This window comes from Amblyraja radiata, chromosome 1 (genome assembly GCF_010909765.2).
Source record: "Amblyraja radiata isolate CabotCenter1 chromosome 1, sAmbRad1.1.pri, whole genome shotgun sequence".
Lineage (NCBI taxonomy): Eukaryota > Metazoa > Chordata > Chondrichthyes > Rajiformes > Rajidae > Amblyraja > Amblyraja radiata.
The window spans coordinates 75,394,208-75,409,789 of record NC_045956.1 but is presented as its reverse complement, the minus strand read 5'-3'; the positions used below and the strand labels follow the sequence as shown (position 1 = coordinate 75,409,789).

Genomic DNA, 15,582 nt, shown 5'->3' with positions numbered 1-15,582 from the left:
TAATAATGTTTTAAAGATTTCATTGTAGTCATTTTAATACCACAGGATCATAAAGAAACATTGATCATGTTTATATGCTGACTGAATGGGTAAATACTTCATATTATATGGTTTTATTCAGTTCCATTCTTCACATCCCTTGTTCTAACTAGGTTTAGGCTTGAAGAAGAGTCTCGACCCGAAACGTCACACATTCCTTCTCTCCAGAGATGCTGCCTGTGTTCCTCCAGCTTTTTGTGTCTATCTTAGGTTTATTATTGTCCGGTGTACTGAGATAAGGTTTGCAAAACTTTGTTTTGCACGATATCCAATCAAATAGCATGCATAAATACAATCTAGTACAATAGATGTAGGAAAGGGAAAGATATAGAGTGCAGAATATAGCTGTCAGCATTGCAAAGCTTTACTTCCAGAAAAATTGATTGAATAGCATGCAAACAAAATCTCTAAATTATTTCTAAACTAAAAGCTTTCATTGTACCTTGGTACACGTGACAATAATATCATAACCTAAATCTATAAGATTTGCCAGCCATTTTATTGCCCCTCCCCATATCGATCTGTCTATCTTTGGCCTCTTCCCGATTGATGCAAACTGGAGGAATAGCACCTCTGATTCCGCCCGGGTTCTCTACAACCCAAATGTATGTGCATTGAACTCTAACATTTCAGGTAATCCATACTCCTTCACTTTCTCTTCCCTCCCCTCTAGCCTGGTTCTCTCACATCGCTCCCGATTTCTTCCTACACTATGCCTATTTCTCTACTTCTCCCTCCCCCACCCCCCAACATCTCCCACAGGATTCCCTTCCCTCCCTGTCATTCCCATCTGCCAGAGTCAAGCTGTGGGAATCAGTGGGTTTACAATGGCTACTGGTAACTAAGCTCCTTATTCGGTTCTGCACTTCATCTTCTTTTCCCATCAGATTACAGAATTTGCTGCTATTGATTCTTCACCTATCACCTCCCCAGCTTGTTACTCTTTCCACCTTTCTCTACCGCACACGACTGTTAACTGGCAATCAACCTCCCCTCATGTACCCACCAATTGAATGCCAGTTCTTGCCTTACACCTCTTTATACTGGTTACATCCCCTTTACTCTTTCAGTCTAGATGAAGATCTTGGCCAAATGTCAACAGTCCATTAAACTCCACAGATACTGCCTGAATCGCAGCATCCTCCAGCATCGCTTTTTTTGGCAACATTTTATGTCTGTGCTAAATTAAAGGTCTCAGGTGGGGCAATACTGCCAGCACCACAAAAAGGTACATTTTGGCAAGGGAAGAAACCGGATTTTAAAGACAAGCATGATCTATTAATCACTATTGAGAAGTATAACTCTGAGCATGAACTCTGGGAAATTGTAGATATACTGTTGAGAACTATAGTGGAGAATAAGCCATTGTAAAGAAAGAAAGACACCTTGGAGATACAGTGCCCTCCATAATGTTTGGGACAAAGACGGATCATTTATTTATTTGCCTCTTGTACAAATTTGAGATTTGTAATAGAAATAAATCACATAGTCATAAAGGCCATCTTTATACATTTTGGTTTCATCATGTAGAAATTACAGCAGTGTTTATACATAATCCCCCCATTTCAGGGCACCATAATGTTTGGGACACAGCAATGTCATGTAAATGAAAGTAGACACGTTTAGTATTTTGTTGCATATTCTTTGCATGCAAAGGTTGCTTGAAGTTGCTGGGTGACTTCTCTGGTGATGCTCTGCCAGGCCTGGTCATCTTTAGCTTATGCTTGTTTTGGGGGCTAGTCCCCTTCAGTTTTCTCTTCAGCATATAAAAGGCATGCTCAATTGGGTTCAGATCAGGTGATTGACTTGGCCACTCAAGAATTGATAATTTTTTAGCTTTGCAAAACTCCTTTGTTGCTTTAGTAGTATGTTTGGGAATATTGTCTTACTGTAGAATGAATCGCCGGCCAATGAGTTTTGAGGCATCTGTTAGAACTTGCACAGATAGGATGTGTTTATACACTTCTGAATTCATTATGCTCCTACCCTCAGCAGTTGTATCATCAATGAAGATAGGAGAGCCAGTACCTTCAGCAGCCGTACATGCCCAGGCCATAACACCCCCCTTTACCGTGTTTCACAGATGAGGTGGTATGCTTTGGATCTGGGGCAGTTCCTTCTCTCCTCCATACTTTGCTCTTGCCATCACTCTTATATAAGTTAATCTTCACTTCATCTGTCCACGAGGCCATTTTCCAGAACTGTGGTTGCTCTTTTAAGTACACCGACTCCTCAACTTACGATGGGGTTACGTTCCTATAAATCCATCGTAAATCAAAAATATCGTAAGTCGTAAATGCATTTTCAATAAAGGTTGTACGACACAGTGGCTAAGCTCAACCAAGGCAAGGGCTGACTGACAAGAGAAGGAGGGTGGGAGTTGGAGCTCAGTCACTCACTCGCCTGTCGCCACGTCGCTTAAATAGGACAAGCGAAGTAGCCGGGATCCTCCAGCCCCAGCGAGTGCTTCCTCACATCCCACACCAGGTTGGTGGGATGTGACATCCTGCTTCTCCTCCACTTATCAACCGCTCGCAGTCTCCAACATTGTCCACTCGACAGGCCACCAACGCACGTGTTCCGAAGGCACAGCAAAACCCACCGCTGCCCAACTGACGACAAATCTATTTTTATTTTCACGCTGGCAACACAGTACACTGTGTCATTTTTTGGAATCTATTTTTTTTCCCACGCTGGGAACACTGTACACTGTGTAAGTTTCCAAAAAATGCTAGTAACACAGTAGACTGTAGAGCAGGGGTCGGCAACCTTGTTCTGCATAGGGGCCGGGACGCATGTCTGTGAGCGGATGGCGGGTCACATCTATCATGTGTACACAGAAGGTAGACAAAAATGCTGGAGAAACTCAGCGGGTGAGGCAGCCTCATAAAATCATTACTTGTCTCACCCGCTGAGTTTCTCCAACATTTTTGTCTACCTACGATTTTTCCCAGCATATGCAGTTCTTTCTTAAACGTGTTCACAGAATGTGCGTGGCCATGCCGGCGGCTTTGCGCAGGATGTGGTACAGCCAGAGCTCGGTCGCTGCTTGGGGCGCCCGGTCGCTGCTCGGGGCGCCCGGCAGGGCCGGATGATTACGGGGTAAAAAATCCGCCTGCGGGCCGGATGATATTGGGTTACGGGCCACATTCGGCCCGGGGACCGTAGGTTGACGACCCCTACAGTAGAGTATCGGTTGTTTACACTCGTAATCGCGTGGCTGAATGGGAGCTGCGGCTCGCTGCCGTTGCCTAGCATCACGAGAGTATCATACCGCATATCAAAATTCAAAATATGGTTTCTACTGAATGTGTATCGCTTTTGCACCATCGTAAAGACGAAATATCGTAAGTCGAAGCATCATAAGTCGAGAAGCATCTGCGCTTCTTGGCAAACTGTAACCTGGCCATCCTATTTTTGCGGCTAACCAGTGGTTTGCATCTTGTAGTGTAGCCTCTGTATTTCTGTTCATGAAGTCTTCTGCGGACATTGGTCATTAACAAATCCTGACTTGAATAGTGTTTCTGATCTGTCGGACAGGTGTTTGGGGATTTTTCTTTATTATAGAGAGAATTCTTCTGTCATCAGCTGTGGTGGTCTTCCTTGGCCTGCCTGTCCCTTTGTGATTAGTAAGCTCACCAGTGCTCTCTTTCTTCTTAATGATGTTCCAAACAGTTGATTTTTATAAGCCTAAGGTTTGACTGATGTCTCTAATAGTTTTATTCTTGTTTCTCAGTCTCATAATGGTTTCTTTGACTTTCATTGGCACAGCTTTGGTCCTCGTGTTGATAAACAGTAATAAAATTTTCCAACGATGATGGAAAGTCTGAAGGAAAGACTAGGTGCTGAGAGCTCTCTTATACCTGCATTAAGGAGGCATTTAAACACGTTCTAGCAATTACAAACACCTGTGAAGCCATGTGTCCCAAACATTATGGTGCCCTGAAATGGGTGGGGTGACTATGTATAAACACAGCTGTAATTTCTACATGGTGAAACCAAAATATGTAAAAATACCCTTTAATAAAATCTGACAATGTGCACTTTAACCACATGGGATTATTTCTATTACAAATCTCAGATTGTGGAGTACAGAGGCTAATAAATAAATGATGGGTCTTTGTCCCAAACATTATGGAGAGCACTGTACCAATGTGAAAAGTCACTTATCAGAGCAGAAATGAAAGAGTCAGAGAAATCTGGAGAATGAAAAAGTTTCTAGTGGGGATCAGTGGTCGGAAGGTGGCAAAATCAAGCTGTTGTAGTCAGTGGGTTTACAATGGATACTGGTAACTAACCTATTCCAAGATCAAGTTAGAAATGTCAAGAAAGGGAATGGAAGAATCATGTACGGTCAGCATGATGGAAATAGCAGATAAAATCTGAATTCCGTACTAGAGCAGGAAGCGTCACCAATACAGTCATGAGGAAAGTTGAGGGAAGTCTAAACAGGACTGAAAGGATTTTTTTTCACATAACCAGTGAACAGGCAGGCAGAGCTTTTGCCATTGAGATCCCATTGTTATGTGGATGGAGTTGTAGGACAAATTGATAATTGTAAGCACGTGTTCAACAAAGTGAATGATGGAAGGCAAAGGATGTTGGCTAAGGAGAGAAGAGGATATCTGAATGCCCATGATGAAAATGAGTTGCTTAGGAACAGTAAATGGGGAATTGTCAAAGTGGCGGGGGGTATTCAAGGTGTCAAGAATGTAAATGGATAGGGACTGGACAAGGGATGAAAGGACAGGTAAAGTAGAAAGAAATATGCTCTGCAGTGTCAGAATGAACTGAAGCAGTACATCCTGCTTGTGGATCTGGGGAGGAGGTGGAAGCAGACTGTGTCTACAAGGCTAGAAGCTGTGGACCACCCTACCCACACACATATGTATAATATAACATATCCCTTCCACCTATATAGCTCCCTCAGGCTTCGCATTTCACGCCTTATCCAATATCCTTTGATTCCTTTTCCACCTATTCCACCCATGTGCCAATCCACTTGCCAGACTTTGTTGCGCCCATACCTCTCTTTTCCTGATTTCACCCCTCCCCTCTCTGGTCTGAAGAACGGTCCCGACCCCAATTACCACCTGCCATTCCCTCCAAGATGCTGCTGACTCGCCGCGTTCCTCCAGCACCGTGTTTTGCTCAAGGTCCCAACATCTGCATTTCTTTGTGTTTTCATAACTAACTTTACGTAAAGTTAGTTATGAAGACACAAAGAAATGCAGATTTCTTTTGTGCACCAAATGCACCAACTTTTTCACAAGCAGAGTTGGTGACCTCACCTTGCTTTTTATGTGTCCTGACTGTTTATCCTCCATTCTTTTGTGCTTTGAAGGTAACAATCCTGACGCTGAGATATTCATGCTGCTCTTAACCTTGGTATTACTAGCACTCATAGTGGAGACTTGGCTGGAAGAACTACTGGTACTGTCAGGCCGTTTGTGGGTAACCTTCGCCAGTTTCTGTGCAGAAGATGGAAGTGGCGGTACAAATGGTTTGTCCTTCTCAGGGAAGCATGTAGTAACTCTAAAAGGAAAGAGTGAAAATAATTGTTTTACAAAAAGGAAAACAGCATATTTTGACTCAAATTACCAACAAATATTCAATACAGTTTCAATGTAAAAAATGCACGTTTAAGGAGTCAGTAATATTTTTCTAGAATGAAAACACTTTCTAGTAAAGTCTCAAGTATGCTTTTTACTAATCTTATAGAAGATCAAGGCACAAATGTGAAATGGGAAGGAAGAAAATGCAGAGGGAGAATGAAAGAGATGGAAGGAAACAGGAGGGATAATGCTGGGAAGGGGGTAGAGGATGGTGGTAGGAAATGGAGAGGTATGTTAATACTTTAGAAGCTCAGGTGGTAGAGATAAGAAAAACCAAGACAGGAAAGTCATTCGTGGGAGTAGAATACAGGCTTTGCCATAGTAGCTATATTGTCGATCAGGAGATAAATTAAGAAATAATGGAGGCTTGTGAAAAAGATAGAATTTAAGGATGATATTTAAAATCAGTATCCCAAATAAAGGAAATTACAATGGTATCGGGTAGACTGAGCTAAAATGTTGATAGAAAAAAAATGATTAATAGATCAGCAGCGCAGACAATTAACAAATTTTTCATAAATCTCAGCAAAGTTATAAGCAGGGAGAAAGCAAGGCTCTCTGGGAAGGATGCACAATCCATGACCAAAGAAACTTAGTTAAAGAAGATTAAAATATTACTGCTCGGCCAGAGAATTAAGAAATATTTTGGAATTAAAGGTGTCAAAAAATCTATAATGAATAAAGATAATCTATCTTTTTCAATGATAGATTTGCAAGCAAGCTAGCAAATAATATAGTAACGCTTTATATAGGTACAAAAAATGGAAGGGAGTAGCAATAGTAAACAGGGGTCCATTCGGGGATGAGATTGGGGAATTTATTCTGGAATTTTATATGGTCCAGGGGTCAGGGAAAACTGCAAATGTAATAGCACGACAGAATAAAATAAGGAGACCAAAAGTGAAAAATGATTGGTTAGTTAGTCAGTCAAACGTCTGACATTGGGAAATGCTGGGATTGTGGCAAGACATTGGAGAATCAATCAACATGGTTTTATGAAAAGGTACGTGACAACATTTCTAGAGTTCGTTGAGGATGTGGAAAATAGTATCAATAAAATAAATTAGTAGATGTGGTGGATTGGTTTTCCAGAAGGCATTTGATACCATACCATGCACTGTACAAGAGCTGTACAAGTTTGGGGTGATATCTTTGCATGCATAAATGATTGGCGAACCAGGAGAAAGCATGTCAAAATAAACAAGTTGTTTTTAGATTAGAAATCAGGGACTAGTCGGGAACTACAGCAATCAATGCTGGCGCCTCAACTATAACTATAACTATGAACTATACTAATAACATGGCCACAGCACACTCGGTTTCTTTATCCAACTTTGTTCATGATACTAGGAGACATGGGCTAGCAAGTTGCGAGAAGGACACAGAGTTCACAATGATGTATAGGCCTGGGTAAGAAATTGACATATAGGGTACAATGTGGAAGTATATGAAGTTACCTGTTTTGGAAGGAAGCATGAAGCGGAAAAAAATATTATTTAAACAGAGTGAGATTACAAAATACCGCTGCATGAAGGGACCTCAGGGTCTTAATGCATGAAACACAAAGAGCTGGCATGCAGGTAGAGCAAATAATTAGGAAGATTAATGTAATTTTGGCCTTTGTTTTAAGGGATATGACGCAGTTTTGATACAACTTTGCAGGGTGTTGGTGAGTCCACACTCAGACTCTTCATCCTATTTTGGTTTCCATATTTAAGGAAGGATGGGCTTACAATGCAGAGAAGGTTCACTTGGTTTGATTCCCGAGATAAAAGGAGTGGATCTACAAAGAAAGTCTGTGTAGGTTGGGTCTAGACTCATTTGGACATGAGAAGACTCTGAGGCGATCCCATTGAGGGAGGATTGACAGGATGGATGTTGAAATGCTGTTGTCCATAATGGGTTTATCTATAACCATACGCATGGTTTTAGGATAACTGGATCAGATACAGATAATTTTCTTTTCTCAAGAGGGTCAAGATCGTCTGGAATTCTCTATGCCAGACAGCTGTGAAGGTGAAGTCATTGACCATATTCAAGGCAGAGACTGACACTCATTTGAACTGCAATGAAGTCAAAGGTTCTGAGATAGAGAGCAGGAAAGTGAAGTTGAGTTGAGTGGACCAGACTCAAGTGGTTGATTGACTTGCTCCTGATTTCTTATGTCTGAATGGGCAGAATGGAGGGAGTGGGCACAGGCAGAGCAGTGGTTTATGAACACACAAAACATGTGAGCAGAAGCAAAGACAGACAGTTCAACATAGTCCCTTCTATACGATTTGCATACATAAAAGCAAAGAAATGTTATGCCTTACTGATTTGCCAGAATTGAATTTTGACTGTAGTTTTGAGAGATATTTAAACAGAACATTTTTCTTAGAATCAAGTATAATTATGTTTCATGAGTTATTGATTGATTTCTTGACAGAGTGCAAACGAGAGAGAGAGAGAGAGAGAGAGAGAGAGAGATAGAGAGAGAGAGAGAGAGAGAGAGAATGTGAAAATAAACTTGCCACAATGGTGATTGATGATGCAGTCTGTGCAGACTGACGCACACACATTGAATACAACAGTTTGAAGATATTGCCAGCCAGTATCACAATTCTACTGAATCATGTTAGATTAAAGAACTGTAAACTTTGTTGAGGTCACAAATAAGAATTTGTTTTCTTTCTGTAAGTGCCACAGAAACGCCCAGTATTTCAGCAGATTTGCAGGCTAAACATAGTCATAGCATGCCTGTAGGAAGTAGCAATGTTCACTGTGACTACCGAATCAGCAAGGCCAAATTCAACAGGTGTCTGATGTGAACTTGTCAACTGTGTTACATTAAATCTCTCCTGCTAATTTTAGAAATTGTGATATTAGATACACACCGCTTATGACTAGAATCCTTATGGCTTGAAGAGGACAACTTATTTTCTTTATCCAACCTTTGCTTCTTGTTCTCACTTGCTTCCACGTCAATCTGAAACAAAATATTTTAAAACAAAGATAAAGTGAAATACAATTGAATATTGACAATCACAATTAAATCTACTGTAACATTTTTCACCCTCAATATTTGTACAATTAAAAAAACCTGAAGAATCTTCAACACGGGAGCAGCCTAGTTGTTTGACCGGATCAGCATGTGACAACACATCGGCGAATTACAAACTCAGAATTTGAGAGCATGGGCAAGTTTGATCATTGAAGTGCTAGGTTCTGGATCACATGATCAAAATGGAATGCATCTCTGGGAATGGAAAATTCCCCTTCTAACACAGTCTATTCCTATCATAGCAACACAAATATCTCAAGGCAAATCCAGGGGTACCATTACCACAGAGAAGGAACTGCAAGATAAGGGAATAACAACCACATGCAGCCATCTGATTAACCACCACTATTTTAGCTTTTTACCACTTCTATTTGCTCTAGCCAACAGCTATTTACTTTTAAAGAATTTCTGCACACCAGACCTGAACCTTTTAGATCATCAGTTTCATTGTACATCAAAATGTGAATCCTGTAGGGCTCTGGGCAGTACGAGGGCTCCAGGAGAAAAAAGAAAGCTCTTTCAAGGGGTTGGAACAGGCTGCAACATTAACTGTTTCTGTGAACCAAATCCATATTTAGACTCCAAAAAGTCTGACAATAAAAAATATATTAATAGCAAAATTATAATTTTAATTTTTTGATTGATAGAAATGTAACAACTATAAGAATGACTAGTTACTTAATCAAAACAATTCAGTTGGTAAAGGCAGGTTCCACTGGGTGGCGCCAGCAATGGCTGCCTCGCCAACAGTCTGTATGTCCCTTCCTTCTCTGTTGTTTCTTTAGTATGTGTTAAATGTATGGTTTTAGTGTTCTTTAGCTTTTTTTCGTGGGGGGTTGGGGAAACTTAAAAAAAAAAATCTCTTACCTCGACGGAGATGCGATTTTTTTCCCGTATCGTATCTCCGTCCGCACTGCGGCCTAACATCGAGGAGCGAGGACCTTAACATCGTGGAGCTTGTGGACCCTGGTTAGAGACCGACTTCGGGAGCTCCAAGCCGCAGGATCTTCGGCCGACCCGACGCGGGGGCTTTGATCGCCCCAACGCGGGGAATTCGACTGCCGGCTGCGGGAGTTTCTATTGCCCAGACGGATGGTTTGACTGCCCCAACCGCGGGAGAAAAATGAGGGAAGAAGACTTTATTGCCTTCCGTCACAGTGAGGAATATGGAGAATCCACTCTGGTGGATGTTTATGTTAACATTTATGTAGTTGTGTGTCTTGTTGTTTTTTTAAAGTATGTCTGTATGGTAATATGAATATCACTGTACATTAATTGGTACACGTGACAATAAAAGACCTTTGAAACCTAAAGGCACGTGGAGTGCTCAAATTACAAACATCAGCTACATTGTCATGATGTAAGCAGGAAGAACCAGACTTATCATTCCAGATATCTAATTATTTCCACTGGAATGCATGCTTGGGCATTGAGAGTTTGGTGGACTTGACCTTTCAGTCTTTCATTTCAAAAATAAATTCCTAGCTGGAACAGGGAATGCAAATGAAAAATAATACTCAGGCCGAGTAGCAGACCCTGCTATTTTGTCAGAAGCTGTACTCCAATGAAACGTCACATTTGAGAGGGAATTGGGAGATGGGAGAAGGAAAAAAATTATGTTACTTGCATATAACAAAAAACTCAAGCAGAACACAGCTATCAAGGGTTTCCAATAAGAAATGTTCCAAATGTTTACATGGCAGTGAAAGAAAGGAAACTTCCTACACAAGCTGGAGGTGGGGTGGATGGGGGGAAAGAAAACTTGAAGCTACTGACAATTCAATGTACCCAGAGTCTCAGACTTCAAGGTTGTAGAGGTTGCAGTTTTAAGAAGGGCTGCAAGGAAAAAAAAAAAAAATGTGGTGTGCTGCAAACGATCTTCTGAATAGTATACATTTGCTCAGATCTTGCTGCATGACCCATTTTTGAAGCTGCAAAAAGAATTGAAGATTATGCACTCAGTGAAAATCTAATCTTTGAACTTATGATAGAAGAAAGATAGTTCACGATGGAACAAAAGATGACTGGGCCTGGTACACTGCCCCAAGGGAAACCTACAAGCACGTCTGGAGGCTAAAGTAACTGCCTTCAACAACCACAGTCGTCTTTCTTTATGTAAGATGGACTATAGCTGATGGAAAATTTCCTAATATCATACTCAGTCAAATACTAATTAAAACAGAAAGTACTAGGAATACTTAGCGGGTCAGACAGGCAATTTCTCTGTTGCCTGACAGATTGAATATTTCTGATATTTCTGTTTTAAATTCAAATTTCAGATGGTTTGCTTTTCAACTGGTGACATTTTCCATATCTTTTCTGGGTGTGGACAAATGGGGCGGAGATTAGTTGGGTTGGGTTGGTCTTGTTTTTTTGTGAACCAATGCGCATTGCATCTGCTCAAGGAAGGAATGGTAGTAAATTCAAAGTAAACTAGTCAATTTCAATGTAAACGTCCAAGACCTGACTGATGTCTTGCTAGGCAAAATGCACATTGTAATTGGGTCTTCACTGAAGATGATGTACCATACTTGTGGAAGGTTCCACACAAACAGCATGTATCACAAATATCTAGGGCAGGGCAGAGTAATGCAAACATATTTGGCATAATTGTTTGCTGTACTAAGGACCAGGCAATTTGCTCCACCAGATAACACTGGGAAGGTGCTGCAGCAAAAGTCTGCTGAAAATCATATGCATCAAACTATGATATTCGTGCAGACGTAAATAAAAGATGAGATAAGGTTAATCATAATGTTGAGGAAATTTAGACAAGCTAACAAAAGTCCTCACAAGAATGGTGGAATATTGAGTAGGATGCTGGTTTAAATCAAAGGTAGACACAAAATGCTGGAGTAACTCAGCAGGACAGGCAGCATCTCTGGAGGTTCCTTCTCTCCAGAGATGCTGCCTGTCCCACTGAGTTATTCCAGCATTTTGTGTCTACCTTTGGTGGAATATTGACCTGCCTTCTGGCCCAATAGCCAATTAGCCCTGGTCATAAGAAGAATAGGAATAAATTGCTTTTTATTAATGGAAGGAGGAAATATGCAGAATGGAAAAACTCACCCCATGTTTTCTCTTGGTCTTGCTTCCTTTGCTTTCCTTCAAACCTTCCTTATTCTTCTGGCTGGTATGTTCCGTTGCACAATTCTTAGGTAGTTTGCCCTCTTTGCCAGATGGTGATGGAATTCTTGAGAGCAAGCTTAAATCGATTTTTACCACTAATGGCCAGTTAACTGTGCTCTCTCTTATTGGAGATGGCAATCCTCCAACTCCCGCGGTCGACAAAACCTGATCCTTGAGAATGTTGGCCTTTGTTTGAAGGACAGGTTTACTCGGTTTAGTCCTACTTTCCTTTTCGGTGGCTTTCCTAGTACTTCCACCATTTTCTTCTTTGACCTTACCAGCGGGTTTGTTAACATTGCTGTAAATCTCCTCCCCAATCTGGCCGCCAGATTTGTTGATGTTGGTCCTGGTTACCTGCTTATCATTATTAGCAGGTTGAAAGTGGGTAGTCCTGTTTACATCTTTCATCCCAGTGGCAAGCTTGCCAGTGTTTGGCTCATTTCCATTCCTGACCTCAGCAGATTTATGGTAGGTAGTCCTGCTTACCTCTTTTGCCAATTGACTGATGTTAGCCTCATTTTCATCGTTTTCTTGTCCCTGAGGTACAAGCGTAGCAGAAGGTAGATTACAATTGGATGGTAGCTGATCTTTATTGGAACTTAAGTCCGAGTGTAGAGAGCTTTTATCTGTAAGCTCCATGCATTTGGGAGCATTCTGGATAGGACTCTTGTGCTTTTTCCTCTCTGATGAAATCTTGGGTACAGATTCAGTTTCCCTTTTCTCGTTTGACCGCTGCCCAACTTTTACTTTTACTTTGGCCTGTTCTGTGCACAGCTGATTTTTATCACCATATTTGTAAGATTCATTATCTTGGTTTTCTTCAGGCACAGGCTTATGAGGTTGCTTTTCACCACTACTTTGTCGTTGATCATTGCTATTGTGCAGGGCAGGGGATTTCTTATGTTTACCTCTGCTTGGGGAAGATTCCTTTGCAGTTTTCTTCTCTCTGTTGGAGTCCGTATCATCATGAACCTCCTTTGCATCAGATCTTTGGCTGTCCTGGGAAATGTGCCCATTTGATGTCTCACTGTGGCTCTTGGAAGGCATGGCAGACTGGCTGACATTCAGCCAATTATCAAGCTGCCATTTATTTGCTGGTGAAGGATCAGGCTACAATAGAGGTCAGAACATAAAACAAATCAGCTGTAATATACATGTCAAACACGCACAAACAGATTCAGAATGGGTACTAAAAATATTGCTCAAATTGGGAACAATTCAAATTACTGCTTTTGGTTTAGTTTAGAGATGCAGTGCGGAAACAGACCCTTCGTCCCACCGAGTCCACGCCGACCAGTGGTCCCTGCACATTAACACTGTCCTACACACACTAGTGACAATTGACAATTTTTCCAAGCCAATTAATCTACAAACATGTACGTCTTTGGAGCATGGGAGGAATCATGAGTTTCACACTGAGAGTTGTGAGTCTGTGGAATTCTCTGCCTCAGATGGTGGTGGAGGCCGGTTCTCTGGATGCTTTCTAGAGAGAGTTAGATAGGGCTCTTAAGGATAGCGGAGTCAGGGGATATGGGGAGAAGGCAGGAACGGAGTACTGATTGTGGATGATCAGCCATGATCACATTGAATGGCGGTGCTGGCTCGAAGGGCCAAATGGCCTATTCCTGCACCTATTGTCTATTGTCTAAACCGGAGCTCCCGTAGAAAACCCACACGTCACAAGGAGAACGTACAAGAGCCACACAGACAGCATCCATAGTCAGGATCAAACCGCGTCACTGGCACTGTAAGGCTGCAACTCTACCGCTGTGCCTCCATGCCACCCTACTTGTTGCAAAAGTTTATCAATCCCATCTCTTGTATTGCACTAGAACCTCAATCCAAACATACGCTGCAAATGAGCACCCATTGTTAAGTAATGAACACCAAAGTTTGTGAAAACTTTTGGCTCCTGTTTTGATTAGGTTGCACTGTGGTTACTCAATGTCAAGGTAGAAGTGAGGGGGAATCATTGAAGTCGGGGAGAAAAAAAAATCAGTGGTGAAAACCCAGAGAAATTAAAGATGCAAAGAACAAAAATGTCCCATCATGATCAGGCATTTGGAAACATCACATATGGCTTCAGTGATGACTTTCTAATGATGATGATGATGATGAAATATGACAGTGTCCAAAGAAAGACAATAAACTGACTTGAAACCTTGAAGACATCTTTGTACATCAAAGCTCATACGGGTCCTACCCTTTCCTGTATACAGCAAGTTCATAATTTATTGTAAAAACATTTCTTTATGCATCTTCTATGAAGCAATTTCAAAAATAACTTAATTTTTCAAGTCAGATGCAGTAACTACCCTTAGATTCCAATACTATTTACAGAATTCCAGAATAGTGACTGCATGGAAGGAGGCCATTTAGTCCATCAAGTCAAGTCACAAGAGACTACATATGTTAGACCAAGGAGCAAAAAACAAACTGCTGGAGAAACTCAGTGAGATGTGCATCATTTGTAGCACAGGTCCCAAAAGGTTGACAATTCCTTTGTTCCCCCACAGATACTGCTCAATCGTACAGCACTTTGTTTTTGCCCCATCAAGTCTGGTGGATTTTATGTAATCTTTTTCTTTTTAGGTACCTATCTAGTTCACTTTCGAGTTCTACAATGAAGCTATCTACACCAGAGCGATGCATTTCAGACTTAATTTATTTAAAAATGTCTTTCCTCAGTCTTTTCCACTCTCTTGGCTATCTCTGTTCAATGTTTCCCAACTCTCCCTGCTTCCCTTGCAGAAGGTACAGAAGCTTGAAAGCGCGCACCACCAGATTAGAGAACAGCTTCTTTCCCGCTGTTATCAGTCTTCTGAAAGTTTCTTGCACAAGCCAGGGTACTGTCTGATTCATTGCTATCCCATTGCAGACACAGGACTTGCTGTTTATGGACATGATGTGCTACAATGCTGAGAGCAATTTTTCTGCATTCTGTATCTTCCCCCTTGCTCGATCAATATCACTGGAGTTTGACTTAACTGTATTAATGCATGGTATATCTGATCTGTTTGTATATCACTGTACCTCGGTACACGTAACAATAATAAACCTAAACCTGGATTGCCGTTGATCTACAACAGTATCTTTGCCAGAGTGTGCGAACTTAACTGGAACAAAGAAAATGATGGGAACAAGAGACTGTAGATGCTGGAATCTTGTGCAAAAAATAAAGCGCTGGAGTAGATTGGCGGATCAGGCAGCTCCTGTGGAGCAAATGGGCAGACGGTGTTTCATGTCAAAGAAGAATCCCTACCCAAAATGTCATCTGACCATTCCCTCCACAAATGCTGCCTGACACGCAGAATTCGTCCAGCACTTTGTATTTTGAACATGATGGGAATGCGGACCAAGTGTGGGGATTGGCAACATTGATGGATGGACAGCCAGGTTTAAGAATGTGGGCCAGGTTTCATTTGAGACTTGAAGGCAGTTGGAGAGTAGCCAAAAGCATGAGCTGGAAGGCAAGGTTAGGTTAGGGGGTTGAGAAGCAACGAGGGAAGCAGTGTTCAAGGATTCCTTTCTTTGAGGTGCTTATGAATGCATGCACTCAAGAGAGAGCATGATAGCATGTGCCTAAGTGGTATCTGGTGTACCAATTAATTAATGAGCAGTGACTTTATGGCCTTAATTATGACTTTGTAAAAATGTATTGTATTGTATCTGCAGTTTGATAATGGAATGCGTGTAAAACAAGTAAAGGACTCTCCCCAACTCTAGAAAGATTGGTCCTTCATTTAAACAAAAGAC

At 41.4% G+C, this 15,582-nt stretch overlaps 1 protein-coding gene across 4 annotated transcripts in view; it reads right to left on the bottom strand.

The window, feature by feature from the left end:
• aff1 (AF4/FMR2 family member 1) overlaps positions 1 to 15,582 on the bottom strand; it is a 150,882-nt gene that overhangs the window by 9,620 nt on the left and 125,680 nt on the right. For all 4 annotated transcript variants that reach the window (XM_033024447.1, XM_033024430.1, XM_033024439.1 and 1 more), the window contains exons 11-13: positions 11,767 to 12,936; positions 8,531 to 8,622; positions 5,331 to 5,574 (exon numbers count right to left, since the gene is read on the bottom strand). In XM_033024447.1, coding sequence (XP_032880338.1) covers positions 5,331 to 5,574; positions 8,531 to 8,622; positions 11,767 to 12,936 — 1,506 coding nt within the window. The remainder of the gene's footprint in view (positions 1 to 5,330; positions 5,575 to 8,530; positions 8,623 to 11,766; positions 12,937 to 15,582) is intronic.